Here is a 14495-nt window from a genome sequence, read left to right on the forward strand (position 1 = left end):
CGGAAGTCTATCTGCAGGAAACAGTATTTCTGTCGTCCATAGTTCGTTTTAACATGGTGCGAAGATAGTACCTGAACGTCGAGATTAGATGGTTTAACTGAGACAAATAGACTTTATAGGTGAGATATATTTTTTTTCATCAAACCTCACCTGTCGTCGTGTACTTTCAGGATTCAAATTCGAGTTGGCTTTTCTTTTTTTTTTTTAGTTTCGCACTGAGTGATTTGTGACGTCGGTTAGCCTCGTAGCTTTTGATGCTAATGCTCGCTAGTTAGCAAAGGCCAGTGCCCAACGCTTTGCAGTAACACATAAGGCTTTTTCTATAAGTGAGACATAATGGGATCGTCCAAGAAACACAAGGAAAAGAGCCGCGACAAGGACACCGAAGAGCGCCGCCGCGAACACAAGAAACATCGCCACAAGGACCGGGACAGAGATGCTGCCGACCGAGATGGGACTCGGGATAAAGAGAAACGAAAACGCTCCAGATCCAGGGAGAGGAGCGGGCGGGAGAGCCGCAGCAAAGGTGAAAAGGGTAGCGGAGAGCCACGAGTGAAGAAGGAGAAAGTTGATGTTGGTTATGAAGAAAGCAGTGCAGAAGTTGGGCCTCAGTCTGCAAGTGGAGACGCATCTCTCAGCATCGAGGATACGAACAAACTGCGAGCCAAACTGGGTCTAAAGCCTCTGGAAATGAGTGACAACAAGAAGGAGCTGGGGACCAAAGAAGAGCCATTAGTTGCTGAAACTATCAACCCTGTTCTCATTAAACAGCAGAAAGAGATGAGAGAGAAACTCGCAGCTATGAAAGAGAAACGTATCCAGAATCAGAAACTGGGAAAAGTCAAAACCCTAGCAGAGGATGACTGGCTTGACGACACAGCCGCGTGGGTTGAGAGAAGCAGAAAGATGGCGAAGGAGAAAGAATTGGCGGATAAAAGGGCCAAATTGCTGGAGGAGATGGACGAGGAGTTCGGTGTCAGCAATCTGGTGGAGGAGGAATTTGCGCAAAGCAGACAGGAGGCCTACACATCGGGAGATCTCAAGGGACTCAAAGTGCAGCACAAGGTCGACTCCTTCAACGAGGGTCAGACTGTCATCCTGACCCTGCAGGACAAAGGTGTACTCGAAGAGGAAGAAGATGTGCTCGTAAACGTGGGAATGGTGGACAAGGAAAAAGCCGAGAAGAATGTGGAGTTGAAAAAGAAAAAGCCAGAGTATAAGCCCTATGAAGAAGAGGAGAGTGTGGATGATATGGTGACATTCAAGTCACACTCTGTGCTGTCAAAGTACGATGAAGAAATTGAGGGTGAAAAGAAAAAGAGTTTCCGGTTGAATACTGGGGGCTTTGCTGATGGAGAGCGAGAGCGGGAACTTCAGGCTATGAGAGAAGCTCTAAGAAATCAGGCCCAGACTTTGGAAATGCCGGCTCTCACTATCGCCTCAGAGTATTACACACCTCAAGAAATGGTGGGCTTTAAGAAGACCAAGCGCCGCGTGAGGAAGATCAGAAAGAAGGAGAAGCAGACCGCTGAGCGTCTCCCTGATGACACCCGCAGCACTGATTTTGGCTCCAGGTCACGTGGTCGAGGTCGCAAACAGGAGGGTGAAGACCTGGAGGAAGTAAAGGAGGAGGAGGAGGAGGAGGAGGAGAACGAACGAAAGAGCGAACCGTCACACAATATCCCCCTATTGTCTGATGACATCAGGACCGCAGAAATGGACATAAGTGACGACGAGGACTTTACATTACCTGAGCCTGACGTAATTGAGGAGGATGAGGCCGAGCAGGAGCTGCAAAAACAACTGGAGAAGCAGAGGAAGCTGAAGCAAAAGCTGCTTCTCAAAGACTCTGGGGAGAAGATTGCAGAACAGATTAAAGTCCTTGATAAAGAGGACAATGAAAATGATCCCGATAAGAGAAACAACATTGTCTTTAATGCCACCTCAGAGTTTTGCAGAGCGCTTGGTGATATTCCAACTTACGGACTGTCAGGCAACAGAGAGGACCAAGAAGACATGATGGACTTTGAACAAGAGGAGGAGAAGGATGATGCTGGAGGTTCAGACTCAGAAATGGATGAGAATGTTGGCTGGAGCACAGTTAACTTGGATGAAGAGCAGAAACAACCAGATTTCTCCACAGCCTCTGCCACCATTTTGGATGAAGAGCCCATCGTCAACTCCGGCCTTGCTGCTGCACTGCTGTTGTGCAAAAACAAAGGACTGTTGGACACTCAAATGCAGAAGATAGCTCGTGTCAGAGCGACGAAAGGCGCATTGCCTAATGACAACTACTGCATTGAGGACAAGATGGGCTTTGATGACAAGTACAGTAGGCGTGAAGAATACAGAGGCTTCACTCAAGACTTCAAAGACAAGGATGGATACAAGCCTGATGTCAAGATCGAGTATGTGGATGAATCTGGAAGGAAACTCACTCCCAAAGAAGCCTTCAGGCAGCTTTCACATCGATTCCACGGGAAAGGGTCTGGAAAGATGAAGACAGAGAGGAGGATGAAAAAGCTGGAAGAAGAAGCTCTGCTGAAGAAGATGAGCAGCAGTGATACTCCGCTGGGGACAGTCGCTTTGCTTCAAGAGAAGCAGAAGTCTCAGAAAACACCTTATATTGTGCTTAGTGGGAGTGGGAAAAGTATGAATGCAAACACCATCACTAAATAAGTTGGGGCAGAAGTGAATTATTTGTAATTCAAAAATACACACGTATTCACACTCACTCATTTAAACACACACACACACACACACACACACACACACACACAAACACAAAATGTTTAAAGTAACTTCTTCAATTTTATTCCTAATTCATGTGTGCTTCATTGTTGTAGTAAAGAATAAAGAGACTACCAATGAGATATATTTGTTTATTTTCATTTTTGCATATTAATAAGGTGAATAGTAACTTGTAATGTTACTTTTTTCAGTATGGGAATACTTTTTATGAAAACATTGAACTGCTTCTGTAATATGTAGGGCATAGACTAAATATTAAGGGTGTAGGGTCAGCTTTGAATTGCATTGATTTTAATCTGTGACAGGTATTGTACATTTTTTTTGTCATTGGACTTCTCAAAAGAACTGATGCAAGAAGAATGAATCCAAAAAGGTATAGATGTGTATGGCTCCTAATATTAATAAGGAAAATTACATGTTTCAGAAGTAAAATTTGGTTTACAATATAAATAAATGATAGGTGATAAAACAAATGTATTTTGAAAACCCACATTTTAACCATCCTTAGTCAAATTCAAGATGAATAATGTATAAAACAAGTTTTTCCTAAAAAGTTTTCAGCTAAACATGCTTTACAAATTATATTTAACAGGAAAATTAGAAAATAAAAGGCCTAATAAAATATATATGTGTGTATATATATATATATATATATATATAGCAATCAGTAGATAACTGCATGGTTTATGAAAGTTCAAATGACAGCTGTTGGTGGTTTATTAAAGGAGATGTCCCTCATTTTCATCGAAATCATAGTTTTAAGTTGATTAAATCACATTGGACTAAAGAGTAATTGTTAATTTAATCACAGAAGGTGCTGATACTGAGTGTAGTCGATAGTTTTCTAACAGTATATAACCGCACATTTTTGTTTCTAATAAGAAAACAAACACCATGACTCATTACGAAAATTATTTTACAAAATCTTTATTTACACGGCTACGACCTGGAAGTCTATTTTTCAATTTGTTTTATGTTTCAGGTTGTTTATATCCCGTTTACTGGGCGGAACCAAAGTTGTCTGTCAAGTGACTACGGCCGCTATTTTCGGTAACACAACCTGTAGCAAAGCAGTCGTTCGTTAAATACATCTGTGAGAGCTAACACTGCCGAGCTAACATCGCCTCGTCCAATACGGCATGCACAAAATTGACAGCTAAAGTTGTACACGTTAAAGGTAAGCGCCACGAGTACAACATAATATGTTAGTGTTACTTAAAACGTCAAACAAAGAAACGCGGAGATAGTTACGGAGTTAAATTGACTGTTAGCATCGTCTGCGACGTGTCAGCTGAGTTAGCAGCTTCCTGTTGTTTAGCTAACAGCTATGTTCGCGACCGACACTTTAAGTAGCTTTAATGTTTGGAAAGGGCCATTAATGTCTCTGAAAGTAACTCGTGGTATGCGGGACGTGTTTGTTTGTCACTTGCCTGTCATTTTGGCAAATAAGTATTGGGTTTAAATGAGCTTTATGTGCAGTGAGCTGTGTTTTCAAAACAAGAGTAAACAGTTCAATAACATTCAATGTTAGCGATAAAGATTAGTGCTCCAGGAGACTACATCAGCTACTCTGGCGTTTGTTGTAATGTTGATATTCGACAGTAACATTATACTCAAACTGTAAACCTAGATAAGATAAGGTAACAGAACTCAAATGTTAATCTTCGACACACTGGCTTCAATTGATTCAGCTATCATTAACATTCAACACATTGTCAACAAACGACATTCATTCAGATTCAAGTATTTCGGCTGTGTAATCTTTATTTGCCGATTTAACGTGTTTCGTCTACTTGAACCAAACAGAAAATAAAGCTGCCATGTACGTGATTATATCTCAAATACAGATACTTTAATGTTTGTAGTGTTAGGATGTGGTGATGATCCAATAGAAGGGTTGACATAAACAATCCAGTTTACTGAGTGTGTGCTTTAAGTGTGTGCAGCAAACTGAGGACAGCTGTGTAAGATGTGACATAAAGCAGACTGAACAGATAGGATACTAAATATATTTCTGTGTTTATTTCCACAAGGCTCTTACCTCACTCAGTTGAACCACAGGCTGTTGTGATGTCGGAGCCCAAGCCCCCAACTCCAACCCCAACCCCTGGAGACAACTACAAGGGTTGGCTCTTCAAATGGACTAACTACATTAAAGGTTACCAGAGACGCTGGTTTGTCCTAAGCAATGGACTTCTGTCTTACTACAGGTAATGTGACTGAATTTGTAATAAAAATAATAAGAGAGGTACTTTCCTGGCTCAACATGAAGACAACCTGGTATTCAGAATGTTATTTTATTTTTAAACTGATCTATGGTAGATTTAAAAACATATATATACAGTATATTTAAAAGGGAAGTACTCTCAATTACATGCTTCAATATCATCTTAAATGTACGATTTATAGCACATATTAGGGAAGTAGAGATGAAACTAAAAATTGTTTGAATGATAATTGAATAATAAAACATTTTTGGTCTGGTGAATGTCAAAAAGAATTTGACTAACACTCATTAAGAACGCGATTTCTAAGAGCTCAAGGTGACTTCCTCATCTGCTCTTTAATCCAACAACATATTAAAATACCAAAAGAAATTCTTATATTTAAGAAGCTGGACTCCCAACTTCTTAAAAATGAGGATTGACTGCAAATGTTCGACATTCTAATTAAAAAATGACGAAATCAATTCATAGATCAAATTAAATAGTTGGTAATCAACATTCTTGTTTTAATTAATCTATCAATCATAGCAGCTCTACTTACTACAATAAAGTGTCCTACTTTACCACATAGGACATCTCCACATGACTGTCCCTTGTTCTGTTGTCTCCAGGAGCCAGGCAGAGATGGGTCACACATGTCGAGGCACCATCAATTTGGCAACTGCGAATATTGCTGTTGAGGACTCCTGCAATTTTGTCATTTCCAATGGAGGGGCACAAACCTATCACCTTAAGGCCAACTCAGAAATAGAGCGCCAGCGATGGATCACTGCTCTGGAGCTTGCCAAGGCAAAGGCTGTCCACATGCAGGCTGAATCAGGTGAATATTTTGGTGGATTACAAACATTCTTAGTATTTATAAACAGTGCTTACAGCAGTACAATTCACATATGTTTGGATGTCTCTTTGTAAAGCATTTCTTCTTATCGCTTTATTTTTCATTATGTCATTTTCCCTTTTTTTTGTCTCTCAGATGACTCAGGCGATGAATGTCCAGCTGTGCCCCCCACCTCAGGACAGGGTGGCGGTTGCCGTAACTCAGAAGTCCAGTCCACACTACGCACACTCAACAGCAAGGTGGAGGACCTCACCACCTGTAATGATCTTATTGTAAAGCATGGCTCTGCCCTCCAAAGGTAACAGTTATCAGACTGATGTTTTGATTACTTCAGAGAAGTAAAACCAATACAAAGATAAGTTTATTTATTCAAGCATTCCTTTATTCCATACACACACACACAGGTCTCTGACAGAACTGGAGGCGGTTCGTGTCGGAGGTGACATGGGGGAAAAGATAAGACAAGTTACAGAAAGAGCAACGCTGTTCAGAATAACCTCCAACGCCATGATTAATGTAAGACATCCAAGGTTAAATTGCTGAAGAATGCAAAACATTTTTGGTTGGCTCTCGTACTGAAATATCCCTCTTCTTTTTTCCGTCTCCTTAAGGCTTGTAGAGACTTTCTCTCCCTGGCACAGAGCCACAGTAAGCGCTGGCAGAAAGCCTTACAGGTTGAAAGAGACCAGAGGATACGGCTGGAGGAGACTCTGGAGCAGCTTGCTAAACAGCACAACCACTTGGAAAGAGCTTTCCGAGGAGCTACAGTTCTCCCATCTTCATTCAGCAATTCCACCTTAGGAAACAAAGGTGAAGCTTTCTCCCCAAACAAACTTGTGTCCATTGACTGTTGATGTCACCAAGGGTTTGCTGCTTAACTTTGCCAAGCACACCTGACAGACTGTCTGTGTTTTACTTCAGGTGGGTCAGGAAAATGTGACGCCAGTGATGAGGATGATGATAACGAATTCTTTGATGCTATGGAAGACCCAGCAGAGTTTATTACTGTCCCTGCTGATCCCAAGTATCACAGGTTATTATATGTCTCTCTTTTTAATTTCTCAACCTCAACTATGTTTTTCTTTAAGATATTATTGTTTCTAATGTATTGTTTTGTCGAAATTGCTAAGCATTCTTGTTCAACTGTCCAACAGAAGATCTGGCAGCAACGTCAGCGGGCTCAGCAGTGAGACTGGAATGGACGATCAGTCGGTTAATGTGTGTAAACTTGTTTTTTTCAAGCAAGTTTAAATGTGAATCCACGTGTCTCATCTCCTTTGTTTCAAAGTCTCCTGACCCTTAAATATTTTTTTTCCTTCTCCAGTTTGATGAGCAGTCTTTGGCATCCAATCCAGAGTCTCCACAGCCCCTGGAGCTAGAGCCAGTTAGACAAAGAAGGACACGAATCCCCGACAAGCCCAACTATTACCTCAACCTGTGGAGCATTATGAAGAATTGCATTGGAAAGGAGCTCTCAAAGATACCAATGCCTGTAAGAAACATGAACTCCTGCTGGTGTCAACTGTGTTTTTTTCCTTGTGAGAACATCCAATAATAATCAGACTTTTTCTCTCTGTTAATTTGTGCCTGTTAGGTGAATTTCAATGAGCCCCTCTCAATGCTGCAACGTCTCTCCGAAGACCTGGAGTACTTCGAACTGCTGGATAAGGCTGCTAAATGTCAGAGCTCTCTGGAGCAGATGTGTTATGTTGCTGCGTTTACAGTCTCCTCCTATTCCACAACGGTCCACCGCACAGGAAAGCCCTTCAATCCTCTACTGGGTGAAACATTTGAGCTTGACAGGCTAAAAGAGTGCGGCTACCGCTCCCTCTGTGAACAGGTGAGTCAGGAACAACGCTGTAAAGGTTTCAAATTTATGACCCACTGTGAAACTGCGCTATCACACAAGTGACTATTGAGTTTCAACCAGAAGACTTCACTGATGTTTTATTGGATTTTTTTACTTCTTTCAATTCTCTTCAGGTGAGTCACCATCCACCTGCTGCTGCTCACCACGCCTTCTCTGAAAAGGGCTGGAGCCTCAGACAAGAAATCACCTTGGCCAGCAAGTTCAGAGGAAAATATCTTTCCATCATGCCTTTGGGTGAGTATGTGCAGGCAATATAGCTAACCTTAAGAGAAAACATTTGAATCTGTATGGAAAAAGGTGACTAGTTTGAACCTAGTAGTATAAAATGCTTTCAGCAGGAATAGCAGCACAGATGAAAATAAGACCATAGATAGTAATTAGGTACACCTAATGTTGTTTGGAGTCTGTTTTAAATATAAAAACAAGACCATATAAAGGTGTGTTAAGGTACATATAAATACTATTTGCTTTTATACCATGCATCACAGGTTGGTAATATCAACATATTCACACATTTCTGACCTTCTAAACGTTCCTCTGTAGTTTGAACACAATTTGTCTAGTGTCTACTTTGTCTAGGTGTCATTTGAATTTAAGTGTGTGTACCTAAGCCTTGAAATGAATTGCATATTGCCCTATAAACACTGCTTACCTTATCATATGAATTTTGAAAGTGATTGCTTCATTTTTTTTAATATCTACTCGTGTGGCTGAATGAATAAAAGCAGCACAGAAGATAAATAGTGTGTTGAGGAGTTATACCTCTTATGCATATCCTCAAGTAGCTTGCTCTGCAAACTTCAGAAACCTGCAGCGTGCTTTCATCAGAACATATAGAGTACAGAATATGATATTGGGGCAGCTGTGGCTCATTTGGTAGAGTCGTCGGCTCTCAACTGGAAGGTCGAGGGTTCGATCCCTGCAGCAACATGTCCGATGTGTCCTTGGGCAAGACAACCCCAAATTGCTCTGTGAATGGGATTAGTTACATCTGATGGTCACACTACATAGTAGCCTCTGCCATCAGTGTGTGAATGGGTAGATGTAACATGTGATGTGAAAGCGCTTTGAGTACTCAGAAGATTACCATATTTACATTTTGGGGTTAACAGGTTCAAAGTGACCACCATTATAGTAACACTATTGCCTTTCTATCCACAGGTTCTATTCAGTGTCTATTTGAAAAGAGCAACAATCACTACTCCTGGAAGAAAGTGACAACAACAATACACAACATTATTGTTGGTAAATTATGGATTGACCAGGTAAACTTAAAGCTGTCAAAACATTAGCACCAGTGATCCTTTGGTTTAGCATTCAGCTGTGTCAATATTTCAGTTTTTCAAACATGAAGTCTCTTTCCTTTGTTCACATCCAGTCAGGCGAGATCGATGTGGTGAACCACAAGACAGGAGATCGCTGCCACCTGAAGTTTACTCCCTACAGTTACTTTTCTAGGGATGTACCAAGAAAGGTCAGTTATTCCTAAGTCCTTGTGTTTCTATTATTCATTTTCTTATATAGCACATCCTGTATGTAGTGTAGCTGATTTTTCTCCAGAGTAAGATGGATTATACAGAGACACACAATACTGTTTATAAAGAGGAGAAAATAAAACACAGTTTAAGAATCAACATTAATTTACATTAAGTTTAGTTTCCTGATGCAACTGAAAGCCCTGCCAAAGCAGTTCATATTTTTCCTCCCCGGTTCATCAATTTTCTCCCTGTCAATGAGCAGGTTTTCTGAAAACAAGGGACTATAACTTGAATTTACAGCAGAGCTGCAGTCGTTAATGAAACTAGTTTGTTTCAGTCTACCTAATAAAAGGGTAACTAAATACTAGTACTACTGCTCGAGCCCTAACGGAGAGCTATGTTTGTCTCTCAGGTCACTGGAGTTGTCACAGACAAGGAAGGGAAGGCCCACTACGTGCTATCAGGAACCTGGGACGAGAAGATGGAGTTCTCCAGAGTAATGCAGAGCAGTAAAGGCGAGAACGGCACCGAAGGCAAACAGAGGACTGTCTATCAGACACTCAAAGCGAAAGAAATCTGGACAAAGAATCCTTTACCGTGAGTTTCTATCTTCAAGAAGATTTCATAGTCTTCATTGAGGAAAAAAATCAGCCAGTAGAAATAGTGTTACGGCTTTTGTGTCTTCGATCTTTAATGATGATGACTTTACAGAGAGGGAGCGGAGAACATGTACTACTTCTCCTCACTGGCCTTGACGCTCAATGAACATGAAGAGGGAGTGGCGCCGACAGACAGTCGCAGACGCCCTGACCAGCGGTTAATGGAGGACGGCCGTTGGGACGAGGCCAATGCAGAAAAACAGAGACTGGAGGAGAAACAACGCATTACACGGCGAGAGAGGGAGAGGGAGGCTGTCAAGGTAGCCAGTTCACCTGAGGAAGGTAAAAAAACAAAAACAAGGAGGCTTATCTCTTCTTTTAGAGATTATATTCCTTCTGTCTTATCTTTTTCTGTCCATTCATCTTGTGTCTATTTAGTTTGTCTTGGAAACACTGTCTGTTTCTCTGTTTTAACCCTAAGCTGTCACTGAGGATTCAATCAATGATTCACCCTTGAAAAGCAAGTACTCTTCCCTTAGTCTCTTTTTACCTCTGCACTACAAAATAAATGTCTTCAAGATGCTAAACCACATACAGTATACAATCCTATGTTCCTATGGAAGATGTTAATGGTCTTCTTCACTGTCTTGCAAACCCCTTCATCCACCTTTCCATCCCTTTTCACCCGTTTGTTATCATTTAGCTGATGCAGTGGAGACTGCCACAGAAGCTAATGAGGTTTCAGAAGAAAGCAAGTATCATTCACAGCTTTATACAATGTGCACTTTTAAAGGTGCTTTGTGCAGCATTTGAACAGAGCAGTGAGTAAGAGCTGGCCTGTATGTGGACTTGATATTAATGGGAAGTTAAAGGGCTTGTTTCTAAATAGTCTTGACCTCACATTTACTTAAAAAAGAGAAGATGTACAGCGTATAGCAGCCTCTACAAAGTCTGTTAGGTTGTGTTGCACGATGGCAGAAAGATTCTAGTTTAGTGCGGAAAAGATAGCTCATAAAATATCAAAGTGAAAAAAGCAGAATGTGTCAGATTTCAAAGACAAGATCCTGTTGCCTTTTGTTTACAAGAAGTAAACAAATCTGTCCTTGTGTTTTCTACAAGCTCATTAAATGCTGCACAAAGCACTTCTAAAATGAGCATAAACAAGATATTTGTGTGGATTTAGGAAAGTGTTTGGTTGGTGGATTCACATCTTTTCTTTTCGTGCCGTTAAGCTGACACAGAGGACTCTCCCCCTCACACACCTGTTGCATGCAAGTAGCTCATTACATTTCATGTTTTGTTCGGCTTTCTGTCTTCCTTCCCAATATTTTTATGTCTTAACCCTCAAAGATTCATCGGTCACTGTTCTATTTTCAGCCTCTTATGGACCATCTCCTCCCCCTTATACAAGCAAGTATTCTGATCATGACGTTTCACATCCAACGCAATCATTTGAATATGTTCAGTCACTTCATTTCATCTTTAAAAACGCAACTTTACATTTTTTATACCGTGGTCTCTCTTAGCTGAAGGCAACGAAGGTCCTTATGGAGCGCAAGTCAAAAGCAAGTAACATAACTGTCGCTCTCTAGCACCCCCTGTTTATTTAAGTGTATTCTTTAGATTCGTTGTGCAGTCTAGTGAACCGCGTAGAAGACTGTAGCCGACTGTAGCCGACTGTAGAATTGGCACAAATTTAGTTTTTGAGTATTTGGGAGTAGTTTTTTTCTGTCATTGATCCTTTTACTGTGGTCCTGACTCCTGGGCAGTTGGGGGAAAAAGTTGCGAGTATGATCTCCATGCGGCAGAGGAGCTAATTAGTGATCATTCTTTTGTTTTGTTTTTGGTTTAAAAAAGAAGGGCATACTTCATTGAAGCCTTTTCAAGTTTTCAAGGCTCAGTGGCTTCAAAGTCCTCCACTTAAGAATGACTATGGCTTCTTCTACCTCTGAAGATTGTTTCTATTTTCTTTCAGGCGTCCATCAGGACAACCACCAGGCACTGTGGTTTGAGAAGTTGGACGACCCAGTATCCGGAGAGACCTTGCATGTCTACAAGGGCGGTTACTGGGAGGGAAAGGACCAAGCTAACTGGGACCTGTGCCCCGACATCTTCTAATCCCAGCTGGGTTCCATGTATGGTGCACAAATGAGAGGATGGAAAGAGGTGATTTACCTTTCTTCAGCTAAAGTGGGGAATCATGCCGGACTTTAATCTATCATCAGCTTCAACCAATGTACCCAGTATGCTCTCTCAGGATCAAGGGTATCTGGACTTGACTCCTAAAGTACAATGTAAAGCATATTGTGGCATTGTTGTAACATTGCAGCTGTTCAGAGTTCCCTCTTCACTGACTCAAACATCTGTGTTTATCTTTATGTTCACTGTTCATGTTAAGTTCAGTTCTTGGTCCAGTTTTTGTTCTACAAATGGCATCAAAATATTCTGGATATGCCATCACGCATTTTCTTTAAAAGCACTATTGTCAAAGGAATAATTAATTCATATCACTCTATATAATATAAATGTTAGGCCCCTGCCTTAACTGTCATTTGGTGTTGTTACACTTGCATTCCTGACTCTGATTATTCACAAAGAACATATTCCTGCTCCCTCAGCTCAGTGCTGCTGTAAAGTCACACCAAACATTTTAAAAGTTCAACTGGTAACTATTCACTATTTCAGTTTAAAACCTTAAAATCAAAAGCATTCAAGCTTCAATTGCTCTGACAAAAAAGAGATACATATTTATTTTCCTAACAGGGAAACAGTTCTGACTTTAGACGTCATCTCTATTTCAAGCCTACAAGTTTTCTACTCAAGTTCAGCTACCAAAAGAAAAAATTGAGAACCCCGAAAATTGTTGACGAGGAAACATTTGATGTTAGTTTGTCTGACTACTAAAATATTCAGCTGTTATTTTTCAAATCAGGATGATTGACAAAAAGCATGCAGAAAGGGGCTACTTCAGCAAAAACAAATGACCTTTCTTCACTATATAAGAATGACATTTTTTCGGTTCTCATATTAGTGAGGATGACTGACATTTCTCTGTGTAGCCCAATTAATTTAAAATGATACCATATTGAATAGTCCACAAAATACTAGAACCAAACGTGTATAATTACTAATGAAAGTATGAAGATACCAACTATTGTGTTTATAATGTTGTGTTTAAGTACAGGGCTTCATCGTGTCGTGTTCACACACACACCAACTGATATGAAGGGGGCGTGCTCATGCTATAACTGGGTGTAAAGTTGCTCTTTAAACAGCGTAGCTGTTAGTCACTTAGAGAAAGAGCCTTCTAGGATGAAATCATACAGTGAGTGAAATGAACTCAAATCTATGTATTGACAATGAAATATGTTAAAAAGTCTATTTTTCATTGTCCATCCCGAACACAGTCCAGACTTATATTTTCACATCTGCAGTTTGTGCCGTTAATAGTTTGATAAGTTATTCCAATTCAGCTTTAAAAGTTGTAAATGTTGAAGCTCATCGTCAAACTGTTGAGCTTCGGAGCAGCAGAGCTATGTCTTGTTTTCTCCTGACTGACAGATTGGTTAAGTGAAGAGAAATTGAAAGTTGTTTTCTTCTTCAAACCTCTTGATCCTAGCTTTAATTCTGATTAAGGTTTTTTTATACAGCAATAAGAGTGCCCTAGTGTGTACACATGTGGCACAAATGAAATGTGAGAACAGTGTGAAGAAAAGACCTGCAGAGTCTCAATGTTGACATCGTATTTGTCTTTGTAGCTGTTTGTAAAACGAGAGTGGAAAGACTGCTTGATGAAAATGTAAATTTCATTTTATATTCAAGTGTACTTAAAAGAAGAACACTCAAAATGAAGATCATAATACATAACGTTTTAAATATTTCTGTGTGAATAAATATATATATATATATAATCGTAATGTGATTGTGATATTAACATGTTATTTTGATAGAAAATCTAATGGCAGCGATGCACTTTTGATTTTTTTTTTTCTTTACTGGATGTTCATTGTGTGAGCTGAGTGTACCATATTACAAAGAGTCGTCCTCTTATCAGCTAGAGTAGCTTTATTTTAAATTAGTTTTTTTTTGTTGCTTGAACCATTCCTTACTGTGATTTAATGTTGCTTAGAGTGTGAGAGAGAGGAAAATACAGTTTGATGCACATTACATTTCACAAAGAGTTTACAGCTTTCTGTCCTCTTTTAAACTCTTTGTTCCCACGAGATCCTTTTCTACCAATTCATTCCCCAATCCTCATTTTCCTTGTTTTTCTTAACTTTCTACATTGTTAAGTCCTTGTTATGATTCCTGCGCTGTGGAGATTGACATGACACATTTTGCTGCATCTTACCACACTTCTTAGAAAGTGACTGAATTTTTTTTTTTTTTGCATACATCCATTATTTATCATCCTGTGTGAATTAACTGATCCACTTTTTATGTTGGATAATGAGGAGTTTTTCATATTGTGAGTTGATTTTGAAGATTTCGTTAATCAGTGTGCACTAATTGCAAACACATGTTCATTAGTTTAAATATGAATGGGAACTGAGTCATTGTTCTGAACGTACCTTTTCACTTACTCTGCCCTTCAATGCAGTTTTTTAACAGGGTTTTGTTAGAGGATAACAATATTAAAGTTTGAGTGGAGGTGAAGTGCTACGGTTCTTGGTTTTCCATTTTTCTGAATGAAGCATCGCATACTGTTCCACACAAGTTGGCGTTCTCTAATAT

General features: G+C 40.0%; 2 protein-coding genes across 7 annotated transcripts; both read left to right on the forward strand.

Annotated features, from left to right (window-relative positions):
- Positions 1–29: 29 nt before the first annotated feature.
- sart1 (spliceosome associated factor 1, recruiter of U4/U6.U5 tri-snRNP) lies at positions 30–2873 on the forward strand. The gene has a single exon (XM_061056561.1). It carries the CDS (start codon positions 337–339, stop codon positions 2677–2679), a length of 2343 nt encoding a protein of 780 aa, XP_060912544.1. The 5' UTR covers positions 30–336; the 3' UTR covers positions 2680–2873.
- Positions 2874–3784: 911 nt separating this feature from the next.
- LOC132989000 (oxysterol-binding protein 1-like) lies at positions 3785–14428 on the forward strand. Of its 6 annotated transcripts, none has more exons than XM_061056564.1 (19): positions 3785–3928; positions 4785–4961; positions 5588–5796; positions 5950–6112; positions 6219–6330; positions 6426–6624; positions 6736–6847; positions 6969–7032; positions 7139–7306; positions 7409–7654; positions 7798–7918; positions 8846–8949; positions 9063–9158; positions 9575–9759; positions 9874–10103; positions 10243–10281; positions 10465–10512; positions 10994–11032; positions 11139–11878. In XM_061056564.1, the coding sequence occupies exons 2-19, from the start codon at positions 4822–4824 to the stop codon at positions 11285–11287; spliced, it is 2424 nt and encodes an 807-aa protein (XP_060912547.1). In that variant the 5' UTR covers positions 3785–3928; positions 4785–4821; the 3' UTR covers positions 11288–11878. The 6 variants fall into 6 exon arrangements, with proteins under 6 accessions (XP_060912547.1, XP_060912548.1, XP_060912552.1 ...); XM_061056565.1 differs by having other exon boundaries at positions 6972–7032; XM_061056569.1 differs by having other exon boundaries at positions 10994–11281.
- Positions 14429–14495: the final 67 nt, after the last annotated feature.

This window comes from Labrus mixtus, chromosome 2, assembly GCF_963584025.1.
Source record: "Labrus mixtus chromosome 2, fLabMix1.1, whole genome shotgun sequence".
NCBI lineage: Eukaryota > Metazoa > Chordata > Actinopteri > Labriformes > Labridae > Labrus > Labrus mixtus.

Coding starts and splice junctions, on each gene's coding strand:
- sart1 (XM_061056561.1), top strand. CDS start 337: ATGGGATCGTCCAAGAAACACAAGGAAAAGAGCCGCGACAAGGACACC.
- LOC132989000 (XM_061056564.1), top strand. CDS start 4,822: ATGTCGGAGCCCAAGCCCCCAACTCCAACCCCAACCCCTGGAGACAAC. Junction 5,797..5,949: donor CCACATGCAGGCTGAATCAG/GTGAATATTTTG, acceptor TTTGTCTCTCAG/ATGACTCAGGCGATGAATGT. Junction 10,513..10,993: donor TAATGAGGTTTCAGAAGAAA/GCAAGTATCATT, acceptor CGTGCCGTTAAG/CTGACACAGAGGACTCTCCC.